This window comes from Anastrepha obliqua, chromosome 4, assembly GCF_027943255.1.
Source record: "Anastrepha obliqua isolate idAnaObli1 chromosome 4, idAnaObli1_1.0, whole genome shotgun sequence".
Lineage (NCBI taxonomy): Eukaryota > Metazoa > Arthropoda > Insecta > Diptera > Tephritidae > Anastrepha > Anastrepha obliqua.
In genome coordinates, this window is record NC_072895.1 from 49205308 (window position 1) to 49222682 (window position 17375).

Below are 17375 nucleotides of genomic sequence, written 5' to 3' on the forward strand. Positions count from 1 at the left end.
AAAAGGCACCTCAGAACTTTCGATTTTACTCAATATACTTTCTTTATAGTTATTTGTAATTGGGCTTTTTTAATAATTAGGCTTAGCTATAGACCGAAAATTTACCTTTTTGTGCCCAGCTGAATCGGTAAGTGCTTCTGACGAACCATCGTGGAGACAGTCAGACCATTTTCGGGAATTTTCCAAGAATTGGTGCATTGTGAACATCTGGCCGATGGTGGATTGTCCTAGCAAAGAACGTATTAACAAGTGGCAATTGATTTATTAACGGCACGCTTTGGACTTTCTCACGATATGCGCGACATAATCGGACATTCAATACTCACAGTAGTTAGTAAGTTTTTCTTCTTTTGTTTTTGTGTGTCACTACATCACTATAACTTTCAGCCTTATCGTTGTTGAACTGCACTTAAAATGCTTTTCTACTGCTTGCGGTTTCACTGGTACAAAATTATCGATGATTTTTGATATTTTTCCCCCTTGATTATTTTTTTTCTCCACATAAAAGAAATATCGTGCTTTCGTTAAATGGAGAAAATGCGCAACACCTTCAGGCAGAAAATTATCAAAAATCACCGATACTTTTTTGAGTTACTAGCAACTTGCGCTTTATTATACTAAAATTTAATGAGCTATAAGACTTTTTTTAATTTTGATAAACAGGTAAACAGTCTTAGAAATTTATCCAATTTTTATATATCTTGTGCAAAGTCTGAATTTTTTGTTTATATAGTTTTTGTTGTAGAATTAACTTTATTTTTACAAAAAATTTAAGAAAACTACAAATATTAAAGAAATAAAAAAACAACTATTGTATTTCCGCAGTCTGTATATGGATCTATAATCGTACTCTTGTCCCGCTTAAATGTGTAAATTTAGCTTAGGATCTTATCTGCGAAGGAAATGCAGCGATTTATACAAATGCCATCTTACAGTCTACTTAAGCTGGAAATGTGACGAAATCGTCAGGTTTCTCAAGCAACCATTTAATATTTGTTATCATATTATTGACATTTCGGATGCAGTAGTCCTATTAGAATATAAATGTATCACCTTTCATACCATCTCTTTTTAAGCTTATATTTTCTAATTTTTATCATGAATATTACTAAGTAGATCAAAAAACAGCTAAGTCAGTGGAAATAAAAGGATTGCTCAGAAAATTTTATCTTATCCCGTTTCTCTTAAGCCAAAGGAAAACATTGCGGCTTTCTCACTAGCGGCATATAGTATTAAATGGGAGGGATTTTTCTTGCTAGGACTATCCCGAGAGTAAATTTTTCTCAACTATGTGAGATGAGGAAAGTTCACTTATACTGGTTATGAGTGGGATATTTTTCAATGCTATTACGATACTTTTGCGGAGACTTAACAAAAGTTGTACTCGTAGGTCTAGTAAAACTAAGAAAAATGCTGTCTGGCAGATTTTCTTCAAAACTGGCAAAAATTATTTTTTCTCAAAAATTTTTAAAATAAAATAAAATTAAAATTTCAAATAAAAATGTTGTTGAATTGTTTTTCGACACGTATTTTATTCTAAAAATTAAAAGAAAAAAATATATACAAACACAGAAAAAAGACCGAAGATCTTTTACTTTAAAAACTCTATACTAAATTTTTCAACAATGGGTAAATTGCAATATCATTCACTTTAAAAAAATTTTGTTTTTTATTTTTAAGTTTACTTTTTATAAGCTACAAATAAGCATATTTTCAGAAAAATTCACGAAGATATCCAAAATATTTTATGAGCAACTCATTCATTGTAGAAATACTCACGCAAAAAAAAAAAAAATTCTACCACTTATGAAACACACATATGTACAGTGAGCATCGAACCCGGGACTTGCCGCGTGGTACTCACGCACTAATCCGGGCATGCGTCACAAAATATCGAACATTCATTACTCAGCATTTAAATTTTATCTATATATCTATATATATAAAAAGAAGTTACATTTCCTTGGTAATCTTATAACTCAAGAACCGCCGAACCGATTAACACAAAAATTTCAGAGTTCCTTTATATCTTTGAGGAAGTGGTTTGTGTGAAGTTTGATTGAAATCGGTGTAGCCGTTCGTGACATTTTATGTGAGTAATGGTTTCCTCTCATACGAAATGCCTGTAAAAACTATTGATTACAGCATGCATGCCTACATTGGCCAAATGAATATAGAATGTATACATTGCAGAGCATATAAATTCAGAAACGAAACGCCTGGTATGTGCTCTGCTGGTGGGAAAGTCAAATTGCCGGTGCTAGAACTTTCGCCAGAACCTTTGCATTCATTGGTTTTTGGCAATTCACCAACGCCGAAGCATTTCCTCTTAAACATTAAAAAATACAATTTATGCTTTCAAATGACATCTTTTGGAGCTACAAATATTATAAGAGATGGATTTATGCCGACGTTTAAAGTTATTACTTTGTTTGGAATAAACAATATAATATTTAATTTATGTGCCGTCCCTGTGTTCGATGTTTTTAAAAATTCAGATCCGTTATCTACATAGATTTCTCGAACCTTAGAGATTCAAGGTCAAATATACCATAGAGCTGGGTCTTTGCTACCATTCCCAGATGGTGACCATCAATTTTTGCAAATATAATTTATTGGTGATGAGAATCGTGAATTAGATCAGCGCTGTGCAATTTCGACGAATACGAGAAGATCAATCGTGAATGAATTGCAAACAATGTTCCATCAATACAATGAATTGGTGAAATTGTTCAAAGTGGCACTCTATCTGATGGCCACAAAATCATAATAAAAGCCCATAAAACACCAATTGGGGATCACGCTAGACGATTCAATGTACCAACGATTGATGAAGTAGCCATTGTTGTGGTTGGTGAACAGTCAACTGTACGTTGCATGTTCGAGAGTTGGAGCGCCAAAAAATTTGTTTATTTATGCACCACAAAATAAAACAAAAAATGTTGTGTATACAATTGTATTAAATTAAACGTTGCTTTTCTTTTTCCGAAATAAAAATAAAAATTATTTCATTTTATTTTTATTTATTTATTTTTTATCGAATTACAAGTCATTTTGGACGGGAATATAATAAAAAATTGAATACTCCACGAGGAACTGGAAAAACATTTTTAACTTTATTTATTTTAGCATAATTTATTTAGAACCAGAAATGGAAATTAAAGGATCAAAGTTTAATTACAAGTTTTTATCGGCTCTTTCACCTTACCTGTATATAGGTGACCACCACAATCAAATTTAAAAAAAGTACAGAAAAGGCTATTGTGACATCTTTAGAAAGTATGTTGAATGAAAAAAATCAACTAATTCAACTGTTTAAACATTTTACGAGTTCTATAAAGAAAACTTAATATGAAACATTTCTTGCGATTTAAAAAAAACATTTTATGTATGGTGGTGCGAAGCCCACTGGGTAATGCTAGTTATTTTATAAAAACCATACCTACTCAAATGTAATAAAGCAAAATTCATGAGCCACCCTGTATTACTATCTAATATTAATACGAGTAGTTGATAAAACAAAGTTTGATATGGTCGTACAGATCAAATAAACATTAATCAAAAAAAAAAAATCAAAGGGTTAAAGAAATTGTTGAAAAATAGACTTATCTTTTATCGACGGAATTACCTTTGAAATAAATCAAACACTTTGCAAACTTGCGGCTGCCTCACTTATAAAAGATCAGCAAAATCGTTTAGAAAGTAGAAGTTAATCAAACATGAAAGTGACAATAACGTTGTGCTCAGCATTTTTAATGCTGCTCTGTGTGAGCGTAAGTCGAATTAAAACTACTTCATAATCAAATTTTGAATAATTGAGTTTTTGAAAACAAAAAAAAAAAAAAAAATTAGCTACAGTGTCTAAAAAGTATAATTCCTATTCAGGTATCCGCTGATAGATCGCATGAACGCCCAGGTTTAGTCATCAACGAATCGGGCCTCTCTATACATGGCTTCAGACCAGAAGGGTCCTCAGAGGAAGCTTCTGAAGCACATGGACACAGACCAACTAAACCAGAAAGGCCCCCAAAGAAAACTTCTGAAGCACCCGGACACAGACCAACTAAACCAGAAGGGCCCACAGAGGATACTTCTGAAGCACCTGAATACAGACCAACTCAACCAGAAGGACCCACAGAGGAAACTTCTGAAGCACCTGAACACAGACCAACTAAACCAGAAGGTCCTCCAAAGAAAACTTCTAAAGCACCTGGACACAGACCAACGCCTCCTAAGCCAGAAAGGCCCACAGAGGAAACTACTCCCCAACCAGAATCAACAACTGTTGAACCTTAGAAGATTCCACAGATGAAGATTCTGCCAGGGAGTAAAATTCTGGCAATGCTACAAAAATTGCAAAGGTTAATGTTGTAAATAAAAGTATTTGTTTTTCATATGTTTCTTGAAAATTTTGCAGTTAAATAAATACCTACTATTAATTCAACCGCTTATAAAAAGTAAATTTCTAAAATTTGATCAAGTAGGGATAGTGAAATGTGTACATATGTATGTTGAAATCTTCCGGATTTATAATGAATAAAAAGGTTGTAAATATAAATTTATTTGAGTGTCTTCTATGTATTATAAAGTGAGTGGGATAATGAAAAGTTCATCAGAGATTGATAAGTTTTGACTATATTTCTGTTTCAAATTAATTTTAATAATTTGTTTTTATAAAATTAGAACAACCACATGAACTTAAGATTCGAACTTGGTGCAAAATTTGTAAGCTTTCATCCAATTCCCATCAAAGTTATAAACTTTTTAACCTGAATTAGCGGCAGAATGTCTAGCAGGTATATCTGCCGTAAGACATAGTGCACGGATGAACTTATGTAGTTGTAGAACATTCAGGCACAGCTCAATGGGCGTGAGTTATTGGAACAATACGGATTATATGACTGCGAAAGGCAATTGAGTGTGGAAATTCCGAACAATAATAGGAGAAGAGGGGTGGAAATGACGAATGAATCTTAGCCCCAATATGCTAAAATGTATATTTACTGACGACTCGAAAATATTCGACAGAGCATGCCGAGGAATCTATTGTGCAGAGCTAGGCGTCAGACATCCATCAAGCTGCCGGCTCACTGCAGTATCTTTTAAGCAGAAGTCTTTGCTGTAGGAAAGGCTGAAGAAAAAAGACTTCGAGCAACTCCAAAATAAATACATATGTACGTTGACAATGAAATAGCGATGAAAGCAAGAAACTCATATAAAATTTCATATATATGTAAAAACGATCTAAAAAGCAGGGTAGCGGCCTTAGAGGGACTGGCCGCAACAGACGACTGCACATCTATTGGGAACCGATCGCTCTGGACGTGAAAGGACGGAGAGACAGAAGGTGGAACAATTTAGCCACTTTCAAAACCGAGAAAATTATGTGTATCCAGAATGCAGATAAATACGCCAGATTTGTATTAGCTCTATCAAGAACAGAAAGTAGAACTATCATGGATACGCTGACAGGCCACATTTTGCTAGCGGCAGACGCATACAAGATAGGAATCGCAAACAATGATAACTGCAGATTTCGTAATGAACTAAAAGAGAGGGAAACTTTAGAGCACCTTCGTTGCTCTTGCCCTAGAACACGAATGAAATGCCAAGGAGCTTTACAAAATAAAAACCTGGAATGCATCTCGGGGCTAGAGCTTGAGGGGTCACTTAGATTCGTAAAAGACGCAGACTTATTGTAAGATATCTACTACAGAGAAACATAAAGGTCGCCATCTGAACCACTAAGGACCAATAGGTCTATGTGATAGCTTTCCGCCAGCCAGGTTAACATAATCTAACCTATCCTAACCAGAGTCAGAAATTATACATGAGAAATTCATTCGGATGCCTCAACTAAAAGTTTGCTACATGAGAAAGAGAGAGAGGCGAAAGCAGTTATATGCACTAAAAAACATATCTAATTGTGACATTCCGTACTAAATTGTGGCTTACACATTAGTATGTTTTAGCACTCTAAACATTTATTGAAGTTTCTCTTAGGCAATCTATTAAGGACCAATGTGTAGAAAAATACCCATGAAAATTTATATTTTAAAAAATTATGAACATTTTTAGTAACAGTTGTGGAAATATTTTTGAAATAGTTGGTTAGCTTAAAAATGTCTCTATATAAGCCCGGAAGAATCCTTAATCTGGTTCCCTCATTTACTGGTATTTAACGGGGGAATAAGTTCGTGTCGTTTTTACCAAAGATTTTTATTTGAACAAAAAACAATAATTATATCAATAAATTATCGAAGGTAATGTCCTTCGTATGTTTTGAGAGGGAGCGGAAAAGATGATAATCGGTCGGTGTAATATCCGGAGAATACGGCGGATGCTGAAGGACCTCCCATTCGAACTTTTACAGTGCGGCTTTAACGAGTTGTGGAACATGGGGCCTGGCATTATCAGGAAGGATTAGGGTTTGGTCATGTTTATTAGGCCTTTTCAGTCGAATAGCCTCATTCATGCGGTGCAGCAGGGCAACCTTCTTTTGATGTAGATCTGGCTTGATTCTCAGCTTCGGAGTATCTCCTGGAGCCATCTACTCCTTTCTTTGTTTCATGTTGATATACGGGCACCATTTCTCATCTCCAGTGACGATTCGGTGCAAAAAGCATTATTTAAGACCGCGTGTTGCTCGGTGGCGGATGAGATGCTGTAGACTTGCCTTTGACACCTTCATCATACATACATCGCAAATGTCCTGAGCTGCTTCCATAGCTTTTTGACCTCGATGAAGAGCAAAGAGAAGCAGGTGTCGAAAATGTTGATTTTTGCCTCCTGAATATTCCATTTCTAAGCCTCAAAACTAAGAAAAAATTAAATAACTCAAAAATACAACGAACATAGTTTGAATGAATACCTACCCTTTGCCAAACAACAAACAAATCGTTGTGAAATAAAAGAAAATATAGAACGCTATGAACTTAGTCCTTAGTTATCATACGTCAAGAAACACAAAAAATACAATTTGCGAGGGACAAATCTTTATCTCTACCCCTCGATCTCTTCTCTAAAATGTGCTCTTGCACAAACATGTACTCAGAAGGATCGATAAAGAAGATATAAATTAAATTTAATTAACTATTTAAATTATTATTATTATTTAATTAAATACTTTTTCAATAATTCTTAACACATTACATGTAACAGACTACAAACTACTGTAACTGGTCTGTTATCAAGCTACGAAATATTTCAAATAAAAAATTCTATGTGTATTTCTTGATTTGATGCCATATTGTGGACTAGATATACATTAAAAATAGTACATAACGTCACGCTTAGTCCAATAAACGCTAAGAATAAAAATACTTCTCCCGCAGATTACAATCAGTCGCCGTAAAATATACTAATGCCATTCCCGCATGTAATGTGCCAAGTGTGCTTGAGTATTATTGGTAAAAAAATCTTAATTAAAGAAAAACATTTTTCTTTTTTTTTTTTCAGGCAATGGCAAACCTCCGAGTGTATTTCTGCCATGAAAAAGTTCGTCATAAAAATATCTGCCTTTCGGAGTCGACTTGAAACTGTAGGTCTCTCCATTTATGGAACAACATCAAGACGCACACCACAAATAGGAGGAGGAGCTCGGCCAAACACCCAAAAAGGGTGTACGTGCCAATTATATATACAATTCAGAGATCTATGTTAGCAGGCTTTTAAAGAGCGCCGTTTCGGCAAGATAGATCGAACACAGGATACGAGCTAATAGCTTAGTCTTCTAACCTTAAAATTTTAAAACTTTTCGTTGGACTTTATGTTTAGGCAGATTTAATAAGTAAAAAATTTGTTAAAAAAATATGTTCTAGATTTTAACAAATTTTATTTACTAAAGTTGTGAAATTTTCCAAGAACTTTAGTTATAGGATTGAAAGGGCTACAGGAATCTCGAGAGAATTTTTCATATTCAGCAAAGTCCTTTCGAAAGAAGGTATCAATTAACAATTAATTTTCATAAATTTCATCTTATTTCATATCAAGTTAGTTTCTGTTTGAGACTATAGAACACTTGCTATGCGGTTGCTTGGCTCTGGATAGAAAAAGGTTCAATCTTATCGGAAAAAGTTCCCTGAATAACTTGGCAGAAGTAGCCAATATAAAAATAATAAGTCTTGTTAGATATATTAAAGCCACATGTTGGTTCAATGAAGACAATGTAGAGTGAGGAGAGGGGACAGCCCCGGTGGTATCACAATGTGCCTACAGCAGGCCTAGGTGTGTCAACCGACAACCACTACACCTACATACCTACCTAGTTTCTGTTCGTTTCATGCCTCGAGTTTGTTTCATTACATTTCATCCCATTTCATTTCATTTCACTCCATTTTGTTTCGTTTCATTTCATTCAATTTCATTTCGTTTCATATCATTTCATTTCATTTCATCTCATTTCATTTCACTTCATCTCGTTTCATTTCATCCATTTTCTTTGAGTTCATTCTATTTTATTTCAGTTCCTTTCATTTAATTTTATTTCAATTTGTTCCATTCCGATTAATTTGACTTAACTTTTATTAATTTTATTTAATTTCATATCACCAGTTCATTGCGTTTCACTTTATTGCTTTTCATCGTATTCATTTCATTTTCTTTTATTCCATTTCATTTTATTTTGTTTAATTTTTTTCATATAATTTAATTTCATTTCGTTTCATTTCGTTTCATTTCATTTCATTTCATTTCAGTTCCTTTCATTTATCTTTGTTTGATTTTAATTCATCCCATTTCATTTCATTTCAGTTCACTTTGCTTTCATTTCAACTCATTTTATTTCGTGTCATACCATCAATTAATTTTTATTTTAACTTCTTTCTATTCATTGTCAATCCTTTCAGTCTCTTCTATTGCAACAAATTTTCTTTTAATTGTTTTTTCATTCTTCGTTTCTATTTCTTTTCTTCCTTTCCCTTATTTTTATTTTCATTCAAATCAGCTTTTACTGCTCTTTATCCCCATTACAAAAACCCCTCTTTACAAACAATAAGTAATCACGAGCATTTAAAATTAGCCGTGATATTAACATTGACATTCAAGGTGTTACGGGGCTGTAAGCGGTTTATTTTTAAGCTTTAGCGGGGATTCCTAAATAACAACTGCGACCTTTCAATATTTCCTTTTCATAAAATTGGGAAGTTCTTTCAGAAGTCTAATACGTCTCAAGAGTGCAGCATAATGACAACAGTGAATGATGTCTGCCATATGTTTGTATTATGCGTTCATTAGGGGAGCTTGAAAAGTGATTCAACAATTTTATGTCCACAGGTTATGGAATTTCGTACTCTACTTCATTCAAAACAACAGAAAGAGTTTGCTTTATTACATTATCCGATAAATGAATCAAAAATACGCCTCTTGGCCAAAGATGACTTTACAGTAAAAATCTGGTTAAATTTTCAGTTGATTCTGAGGCTACTATCCGAATTTAAACCAAACGTAAGCACAGACTGAGCTTTGTTCATCAGTTTTATGATCTCATGACGGTATTACCCTGTATTGCAGAGAAGCAACAATATCTTAGTTTCAAATAATTACTGCAAAATCCCCCCTTCATTACCAACTTACTTACCCAGTTTAAATCGTATATGTAAAAATTTAGCTATTTTTCCACGTTTGCTTGTGACCCTAAAAGTAGCCAGACGGTTGAGTTCAAATTCACAGGATAATTTGTCTTCAAACTAGTTTGTTGAAATTCAAAGAAAATATTGGCTACAGGAAGCTAAATATTTTATTCATAAATTGTCTCAATAGGCGACGTTGAGGTTGAGGTATTATTAACAGTCGTATAATCCAATTTGATCCAGCGGTTATGTTGGCTGGGTCATGTCGTTCGAATGGATGCAAACGCTCAGGCTCTGAAAGTATTCGATGCGGTACCAGCTGGTGGTAGTAGAGGAAGAGGAAGGCCTTCTCTGCGTTGGAAAGATCAGCTGGTCTTTATCCTCTTATATTAGTTAGTTGTGCTGTTCTTGTAAAGTAAATTTTCGCGTCTAAGTTTTGATTTAATTTTTTTGCTTGGAAAACAGGAATAAACATAGCGACACCTTGTACTTAAAAGTGACGCATATTTCAATTTGAAAAGGCTTTTCGAACTCCCCTGTTTTGTTGGCACGAATCCTAAAAGCACAATCAGGCATAATATTTCAGACGTATCAAGAATTTCTTACATAATATATATACATATATTACTAATGCGAATGAGCTATTCATTCATTCATTCACGCAAACCGCCATTTGGGAGATATTAAAAAGTCACTTGAATGAAATTCAAGCAAAATCACATATCTATTTAAATTTATTCAAGCAAGTGGATATACACTTTTGATAACAATAATAGCAGTTTTTATATATTTTCTATTTAATCTTGTTTATTTTATTTTATTTTATTTTTTTTTTTTTTTGTGAAACTATAGTTCATAATACAACGAAAATCATACAACTAAAAGTTTCAAACTTTGTACGAAATTAAGAAAAAAATTCAATACATTTCCATTGAAGTTTCAAACTTTTTAGTCAGAGTTTTTAAAAGAATTCTGGGTATGCAATTTAATAAAGCATTGAATTTTGTTACAATAAAGAGCAAGTTGGAAGTGGCTCAAAATATGCGTTGATTTTTGATCATTTTTTTTTTGCTGGCTGACTTGTGCACTTTTTTGATATAAAAGAATTTCGCTATAGCAAAAAAAATTCATAAAATATCTACGAATATTTATAATTACTTTAAACAGATAAAATGTAGTACCAAAACTGAATCGGCTACAACACTGCATACTCCAACCTTTTTAACTCTTACTAAAAATTTAAAATTTACAACTTTTTTTCATTTTGTACAAAGTCTACAGATTTGATTTATAATAAATAAATAATCAAAATAGTCGCGCTGCTATTATTGTGAAAGCAGCTGTACATACATAAAATACATACCTGCATGTCATTATACAGACAAATGGATGCCAAAAGTGGGCTTATGTCAATAAATATGTAATTCAAAACAACTTCCACCTGCTTACAATCGAAAAGATCGCATTTATTCATATGCCGGTAAGCGCACACATTCACATATGTATTCATGTACATACATGCAATATATAAGAAGTATGTGTATGCAATATGCTTCTAGATTTATTCGCAGACGCCCAATCAAGAGGCAGTCAGTCATTCAAGCATTTTTCACTCACACCATTTCGTTTATATTTGCATGCGTGTACGTGTATATGCGAGCATGCATGATTTTATGTAGGTATGTGTGCGCTTCTATTTTTTCGACAGTCAATTCATTTTTTGTTGCAAAGCAATTTTGTTTACGCATTTTTGCGCGCGCTCCCGAATGTCAAGTATGGTATGTAGAAGTGTCAAGCTGAGGGTGTCTGGCTGCTAAGTGGGAATATAGGTGAGCGTGCACTCACAAGCTCACACAGTCGCACGCTTACAACAACTGCAAGCATTTCTAAGTACACATGTATTTAGTTGCTTAACAGCTACTTGAGCATAGAAATCACTGCATAAGTGCCTATTGAGTGGAGCGAGGCTGGCAGTGAAAAGAAGGGAGCATAAAAAAATATTCTGAAAGTGCCTGAGCTTACTGTCATATTATCAAGATGCCTTTTAAGCAGCCAAATTAAGTGAGTTTGCAAATAGGAATTTATGCAAAACAAAAAGAAAGAAAAAAAAAACACAGAGAAACCAACAAACTTAACAACACTTTTGGCAAATTTACGTAACGGCTTCATTACTCATAAATTTCACATTTTTCGCACCTCAAACCAAGAGCTTAATAGGCGCTCATGCATTGTTGTTATTGCTGATATTGTGTGACGCAGCTAAAATGCACAATGGGACCGAGTCGCGAATACACAATGGGAGTGACACTTTGCCATGCTGGCCTCTTCCGATACAATGGCAAAAACAAAACGTGGGCGCACATACTGATTCAATCGCTCACTCGCTCCCTAACTCACTCACTCCCTAGCTCATTCACTCCCTCACGCTCTCATTTTCTCCCCACAATTAACAGTCTCGTCAACGTTGTACAAATTTATCACGCGGTGGTGCCGTTGAAATTAAGAAAGCAAGTAGCGAAAATCGCTGACGCATGCTATTGTTCACAACCGGAGGGCATCCGCAACGCGAAAGTTGGAATTTTTTATAAATGAAATACAGTAGAAACTCGATTTTGCACATACTCGGTAATTTTTTTTTTAATTGCGTACTCAGTATTTTTGACATTAGACAATTTTTACCGCGAAACTTGCAACATTTTTTGTTTTGACTTTTGCTCTTTCTACGTTGCATTTTTGAGAACAAAGCTCGGGGTCGATGTTATTTTGGTTATGACATTTTTTGAGTTGTATCAGCTGAATGAAGGGGAAGTGCCGTCTAAGGCACCACCGTCTAAGGCCGCCAAGTTATTACATGCTAAAATTTAGAAAACGTTTGGAAAAGGCATGGAATACCATGGCTAAAAATTTGCGCAGAAAAATTTTCACATAAGAGTGGCTCCATCAACCCATTTTTTGATAAATTTAACAAAACAATTGTGGATTTAAGTTTGGCAAAAGAGCAGATTCATATATCTGCTCTGCCAATGAGTCTGGCTTATTTTGAAAGATCTTACCCAATAAAACTGTTGTGCGCTCAAAAAAGAGAGAATAACGATCTAGAAATCATAAAACCAAAATCATTGTTAGTGAGAAATCGGTGCATCAGCTTCATTAAATTTTTTTACTGATTTGCCTGTTGTCTCAAAAGGAAATAAAAGTGCTTGGATGACCTTAGCTTTATTTGAAGGATGGTTTCACAGAACATTTGTTGCAGAGATACATGTGTTAATTTTTGCCAAAACAAAGAATCCGGTTTAAATCAAAAATTACTTAAAAAAAGTGAAAGAGTTGCTTCGTGCACAAAATCTGCCGAAAACGGCACATCTTCTTACTGATAATGCCATGCCATCCCAAAAAAGGCGAGTTAAAGAGCTACGACGGTCAAATATCGGCAATGTGTACTCCTCCAAACCGTACGGCTCTAATACAGCCCATTGATCAAAACGTTATAACGGTTTAGTAAGCGAAGTGAATTACAAAAATTCCTTTTAAGTTGCATTGTCGTGGAAACACTCTCGATGAGTCAGTGCGAAATATCGACCTGAAAAATGCAATATGCTTTTAGCTACTGTCTCTTACTGCAACTTCAAATCAGTGTCTGACTCTGATTGTGACGATATCATTCCTCTTTCGGAGTTGCGATTGCGGATAGCTGATGATGCATCCAATGTTAGATTCAGTGCAACTTTGCTTCGGAAAGTAGAAACATTGCAGCAAGTCTCCCAAACTGAAATAGGGCAATGTATTGTTGAATCTCATCTGGAATCAAGCAATGAATTGTGAACTCCCACAGCTTTAAATGAAGAATACTGTAATGAAAACGACGAAGAGTCAGTGACGGAACTAACGTCGTGATACTAAATACGAATGAAATTATATCGGAGGAGGCGATATCGGAATTCAGTATATGCTTCGATTGAGCAGATCAAAACAAAGCTTGCTTGAATTATGTTAGAATGCTGCAGAGGCTGAGAAACAGTGTGATACTGAGCAAGCGAGCAGGGCCGTGCGCAAGACTCAGCCCACGGGGTTGGTTCTGGATTGAAATTTTATTCACAAATAAAATTTGATAAATGCGATTAACCTCTTTTTATACACGTAGGTATATCATCGTTGTCAAGGCGTGGTTTCCTCGAAAAGTAATGAATGATGTAAATTTTTGCTATTTCACTCACTCACTCACATAAGATGAAAAAATCAAAATTAATTACGCCCAAAGGCACAGTTGGATGACATACACAGACTTAAAATCTATATTAATTGCAGTTTATTAAGACTAACAGTCAAGCAAGCACTCAGTCGCAACCACAAATTATTTTACTGTATGACAACAATGACGAGAAACATCAGAAAATCTAGTCAGCACAACTTTCCTCGCTGTGAACTCATAACAATGAGATTGGCTACTGAGCATGCGCTCATCATCACCCGACTGACGTTGCGTTCGACTAAGCTGATTTCGGATGTAGACGTAGATGCGCGTTGATGCGTTAAGTACACGCTCCAGCTGATTCTAATTCGATCCCTAGCGTTCACATGGGTATATTGTACAAAAATGGCCTTTGCTGCGTGGTTCTTCTATTACATGTTTTCAACAACAGCAACATAAAAAAACAACAGCAACAATTTCCAGAAACAAAAATTTGTTTATACCTACATACAGTCCACAATGCTGCGATAAAGAATCTGTATACTATTGGGCACTGAAAACTGACTATGTGATTTGCATGAAAATTATCGCTTTAAAGTGTTTTTAATTAATTAAATAAAAACAAACAAACTTTGGTCGCTATGAGTAAAAAAATTTGTATGTTATAAAACATCAACACTTGTGACAAAATCTCAAAACTTGCACCGAGCTCGGTTTTCATTGCATGCAATAATCGAGTTTCTACTGTATGTGTACTGTGTATGTATATGAAGTTTGTTCAAAAAGTAAGGTGACTATTTATTTTCCTCGCAAAAAACAACTTATTTATAGATTACAAATATTTTGCGCACTAGTTTGCCCCAGATACTCACCGGACGTACGATGGTTGAGATAAGATTGCGGACTTTTTTTGGCCAAAAAATCGTAATTTTTTAATTTATATTTTTCGATCGCAGAAAATTGCTGAGCACACCAAGCAAGTCTTTGTATGCATGTATTGAAAACAAATTAAATATGCCATAGAGTTGAAACTGAAAACAAATATTCAGGACTTGTCGACGATGACAACAAAGAGAAAAAAAATGAAATTATAATGTGTGTTACCCCCATGATTTTAAAAGTCGCCTTACTTTTTGAGCATACCTCGTATATATGCATGTGTGTAAATATATTCACACACGAGCGGGAGAGAAAACGGGATAGAGCGAAGCGGCAGCGCAGAGCGTGAGCGTCGCAACTGTTGATCTTTTCATTCCAATTTCGTTTTTGTTGTTTGTATTGCTGTTAGGTTTTTTTATTCATCTACTTTTTTATAACGGTTTATTATTTACGCGCCCACCATGCAACATAAGTGAGTGAGCTCTCAGCAAACTTATTATTCATAAACTCACACATTGAAATATGATTCATTCATGCATACGCCTAAATGCATGCTATGAAATTGTGAGCTTTGTTTTTCTTCCGGACTTACCTACTAGACTCATGTGCTTAGAAAAGAATTTGCCTTAAAAAGTACCTAAAAGTACGCTAAATACGGCGAGGTGACAAGCAAAAGAGCAAAACGAAAATAAAAACGGGAAACAACTACAAACATAACACAGTCGCCGGTCTGTGTATGCACTTATGTCCTTATATGACTTGTGTTTCCGTGCAGCATACTTAGCTATGTTTGTGTGTACGTCTAAAGGGTCTTTCAAGTTTAAGTAGTACTTTTTTGAGGGCGTTTCTTAGAAAATTTAGTAAACTGAGTTACATTTCATAAGAAAATAAATAATTAAAATCCACCCCGAAAATAGTGATTGCGTAAAAAATTTGCAAATTTTGAAAAATTCGTGGCTATTTTTAGTCGTCATACAACACTCAATAAATAGGGTGTGCAAAGATTTTAAGCACCAAGTTTTCAAAATACCAGTGCACGTTCATGCCAACCGTTTGAGCGAGAATATCGCTACTGTAGGGTAAGAGAAAGCAATGATGGAGCTCTAGATGTGCCTATTGAATGGCGTTCACAGCAATTCTTGCCAATCTGCAACTATTTCAAACCGATGACGGATTTTAACCTTACAGCGTTCAAATAAAAAAGAACCTGGATTGTTTAGCCGGAAATATAATATTCCTAGTAGCTTATTTCCAATTGAAGGGATGTGTCAACGAACAATGTTGCCATATTTGTGCATTGGATCATATATAGGAATATTTTGAGAAGTTTTAATATTTCGGGAGCATTGTGTTCTTATGGTCATGGGATCTTTTTTCTGCGAAAACGCAGCTGGAAATGCACTTACCGTCGGCTGTTTAAGGACCTATTGTTGATTCCATTGCTCAGAGTATTTTGTTTTTTTTTTTGTTTTGGCGGTGAGGTTGGGTTAAAAATGCCTTCGCACCATATAGTAACAGTCGCTACTACGTGTGTGGTGATTCCACTAAAAATATCCCTCCTCTTCTCTTGGATTTTTCCCTGCACCCCGGGTCCGCTTCCGCATTGCTTCGAGGTAGAGGGAAAAAACGGCGTCCTAAGAAGGGCACTTACTTACTCACCCTGCGTCCAGGGTCACCTATTTTAAGAAACCTATGCTCAATGCTCTTCAGCATAACTTTCCATATCGCGCTTCTTTTTTCGGATAATATCCTCCACAAAATTTGCAACAGCATTCCATTTCTCTTCGTCTATCATCATTTTCTCGATAATTTCTTCAGGTGTAAATACACCAATAGCGCGTTGCAGACCTCTTCTCTCTACGTTCCACCTCTCGCATTTAAAGAAAGTGTGCTCCACATCATCATACTCAGTATCTCCATATATGCAGTTTGGTTGGCTCACTTTTCCCATTCGCCACAGAAACTTGCGAAAGGACCCATGTCCAGACAAAAATTGTGTGAGGTAATAGTTAAGAGTTCCATCTTGCCAGCCAAAGTGTGAGCGTTTGAACTCTAATATCGGAGAAGCGTGGTACTGGGATTCCTGTGTTTTTTGCCTCCCATCTCCGTTTACGCTCTTGTGCTAGAATATCTATAGGGATGGTTCCGCTGATAACTAACACCGCTGCTTCAGATACTGTTCTGTATGACGAAGCCACTCTGAGAGCACAGGTGCGTTGCACAGATTGCAGAATTTTCCGCCGGCATTGCACCTTAAGCGAATCTGCCCATATTTCGCATCCGTATAAGAGAATCGAGTTCGTCGTGTCCATTAAAAGAGTATGGATATTGACTATATGTCGCCTCAACAAGACAATGAGAAATGCTTCTCAGCCAGAGAGGCACCAATTTTCAGGGTGTGATTCAAAAGTAATGAGCCTTCCCACATCGGCTGGTGGGAGAAAATCGTCGTTGGACCTTCCCCTTCTACTAGAAACCGGTCCCAGATCGCTGGCAACAGCGGTGCAGTCAACATCGTTGGATCAACGTTACTCGATCAAATTGCGTCAAGCTAAACAGTTTGTACCTCCAGGAAGCACTGTAAACGCGGCATTTTACAAAGAAGTGCTCCTTCGGCTGAAAAACCGCGTCGCCAGGGTTCGGGGCTTAAAAAAATAGGGCTCATTACTTTTCAATCAAACCCTGGACTTCAAATGAAGGACAGCAGAAAAACAATTTCACAATATTCGGTAAACATT

At 35.5% G+C, this 17375-nt stretch overlaps 1 protein-coding gene across 1 annotated transcript; it reads left to right on the plus strand.

Moving 5' to 3' along the window:
• The first annotated feature begins 3718 nt into the window (after nucleotides 1-3718).
• LOC129244125 (basic salivary proline-rich protein 4-like) lies at nucleotides 3719-4296 on the plus strand. Its single transcript, XM_054881741.1, has 2 exons — nucleotides 3719-3773; nucleotides 3886-4296. Exons 1-2 carry the CDS (start codon nucleotides 3720-3722, stop codon nucleotides 4294-4296), a joined length of 465 nt encoding a protein of 154 aa, XP_054737716.1. The 5' UTR covers nucleotide 3719.
• The last annotated feature ends 13079 nt before the right edge of the window (nucleotides 4297-17375 follow it).

Bases quoted from the DNA above. Each gene is read 5' to 3' on its own strand.
- LOC129244125 (XM_054881741.1), top strand. From the start codon at position 3,720: ATGAAAGTGACAATAACGTTGTGCTCAGCATTTTTAATGCTGCTCTGT. The intron at 3,774-3,885 runs GTAAGTCGAATT...ATTCCTATTCAG, and splicing joins TAATGCTGCTCTGTGTGAGC to GTATCCGCTGATAGATCGCA.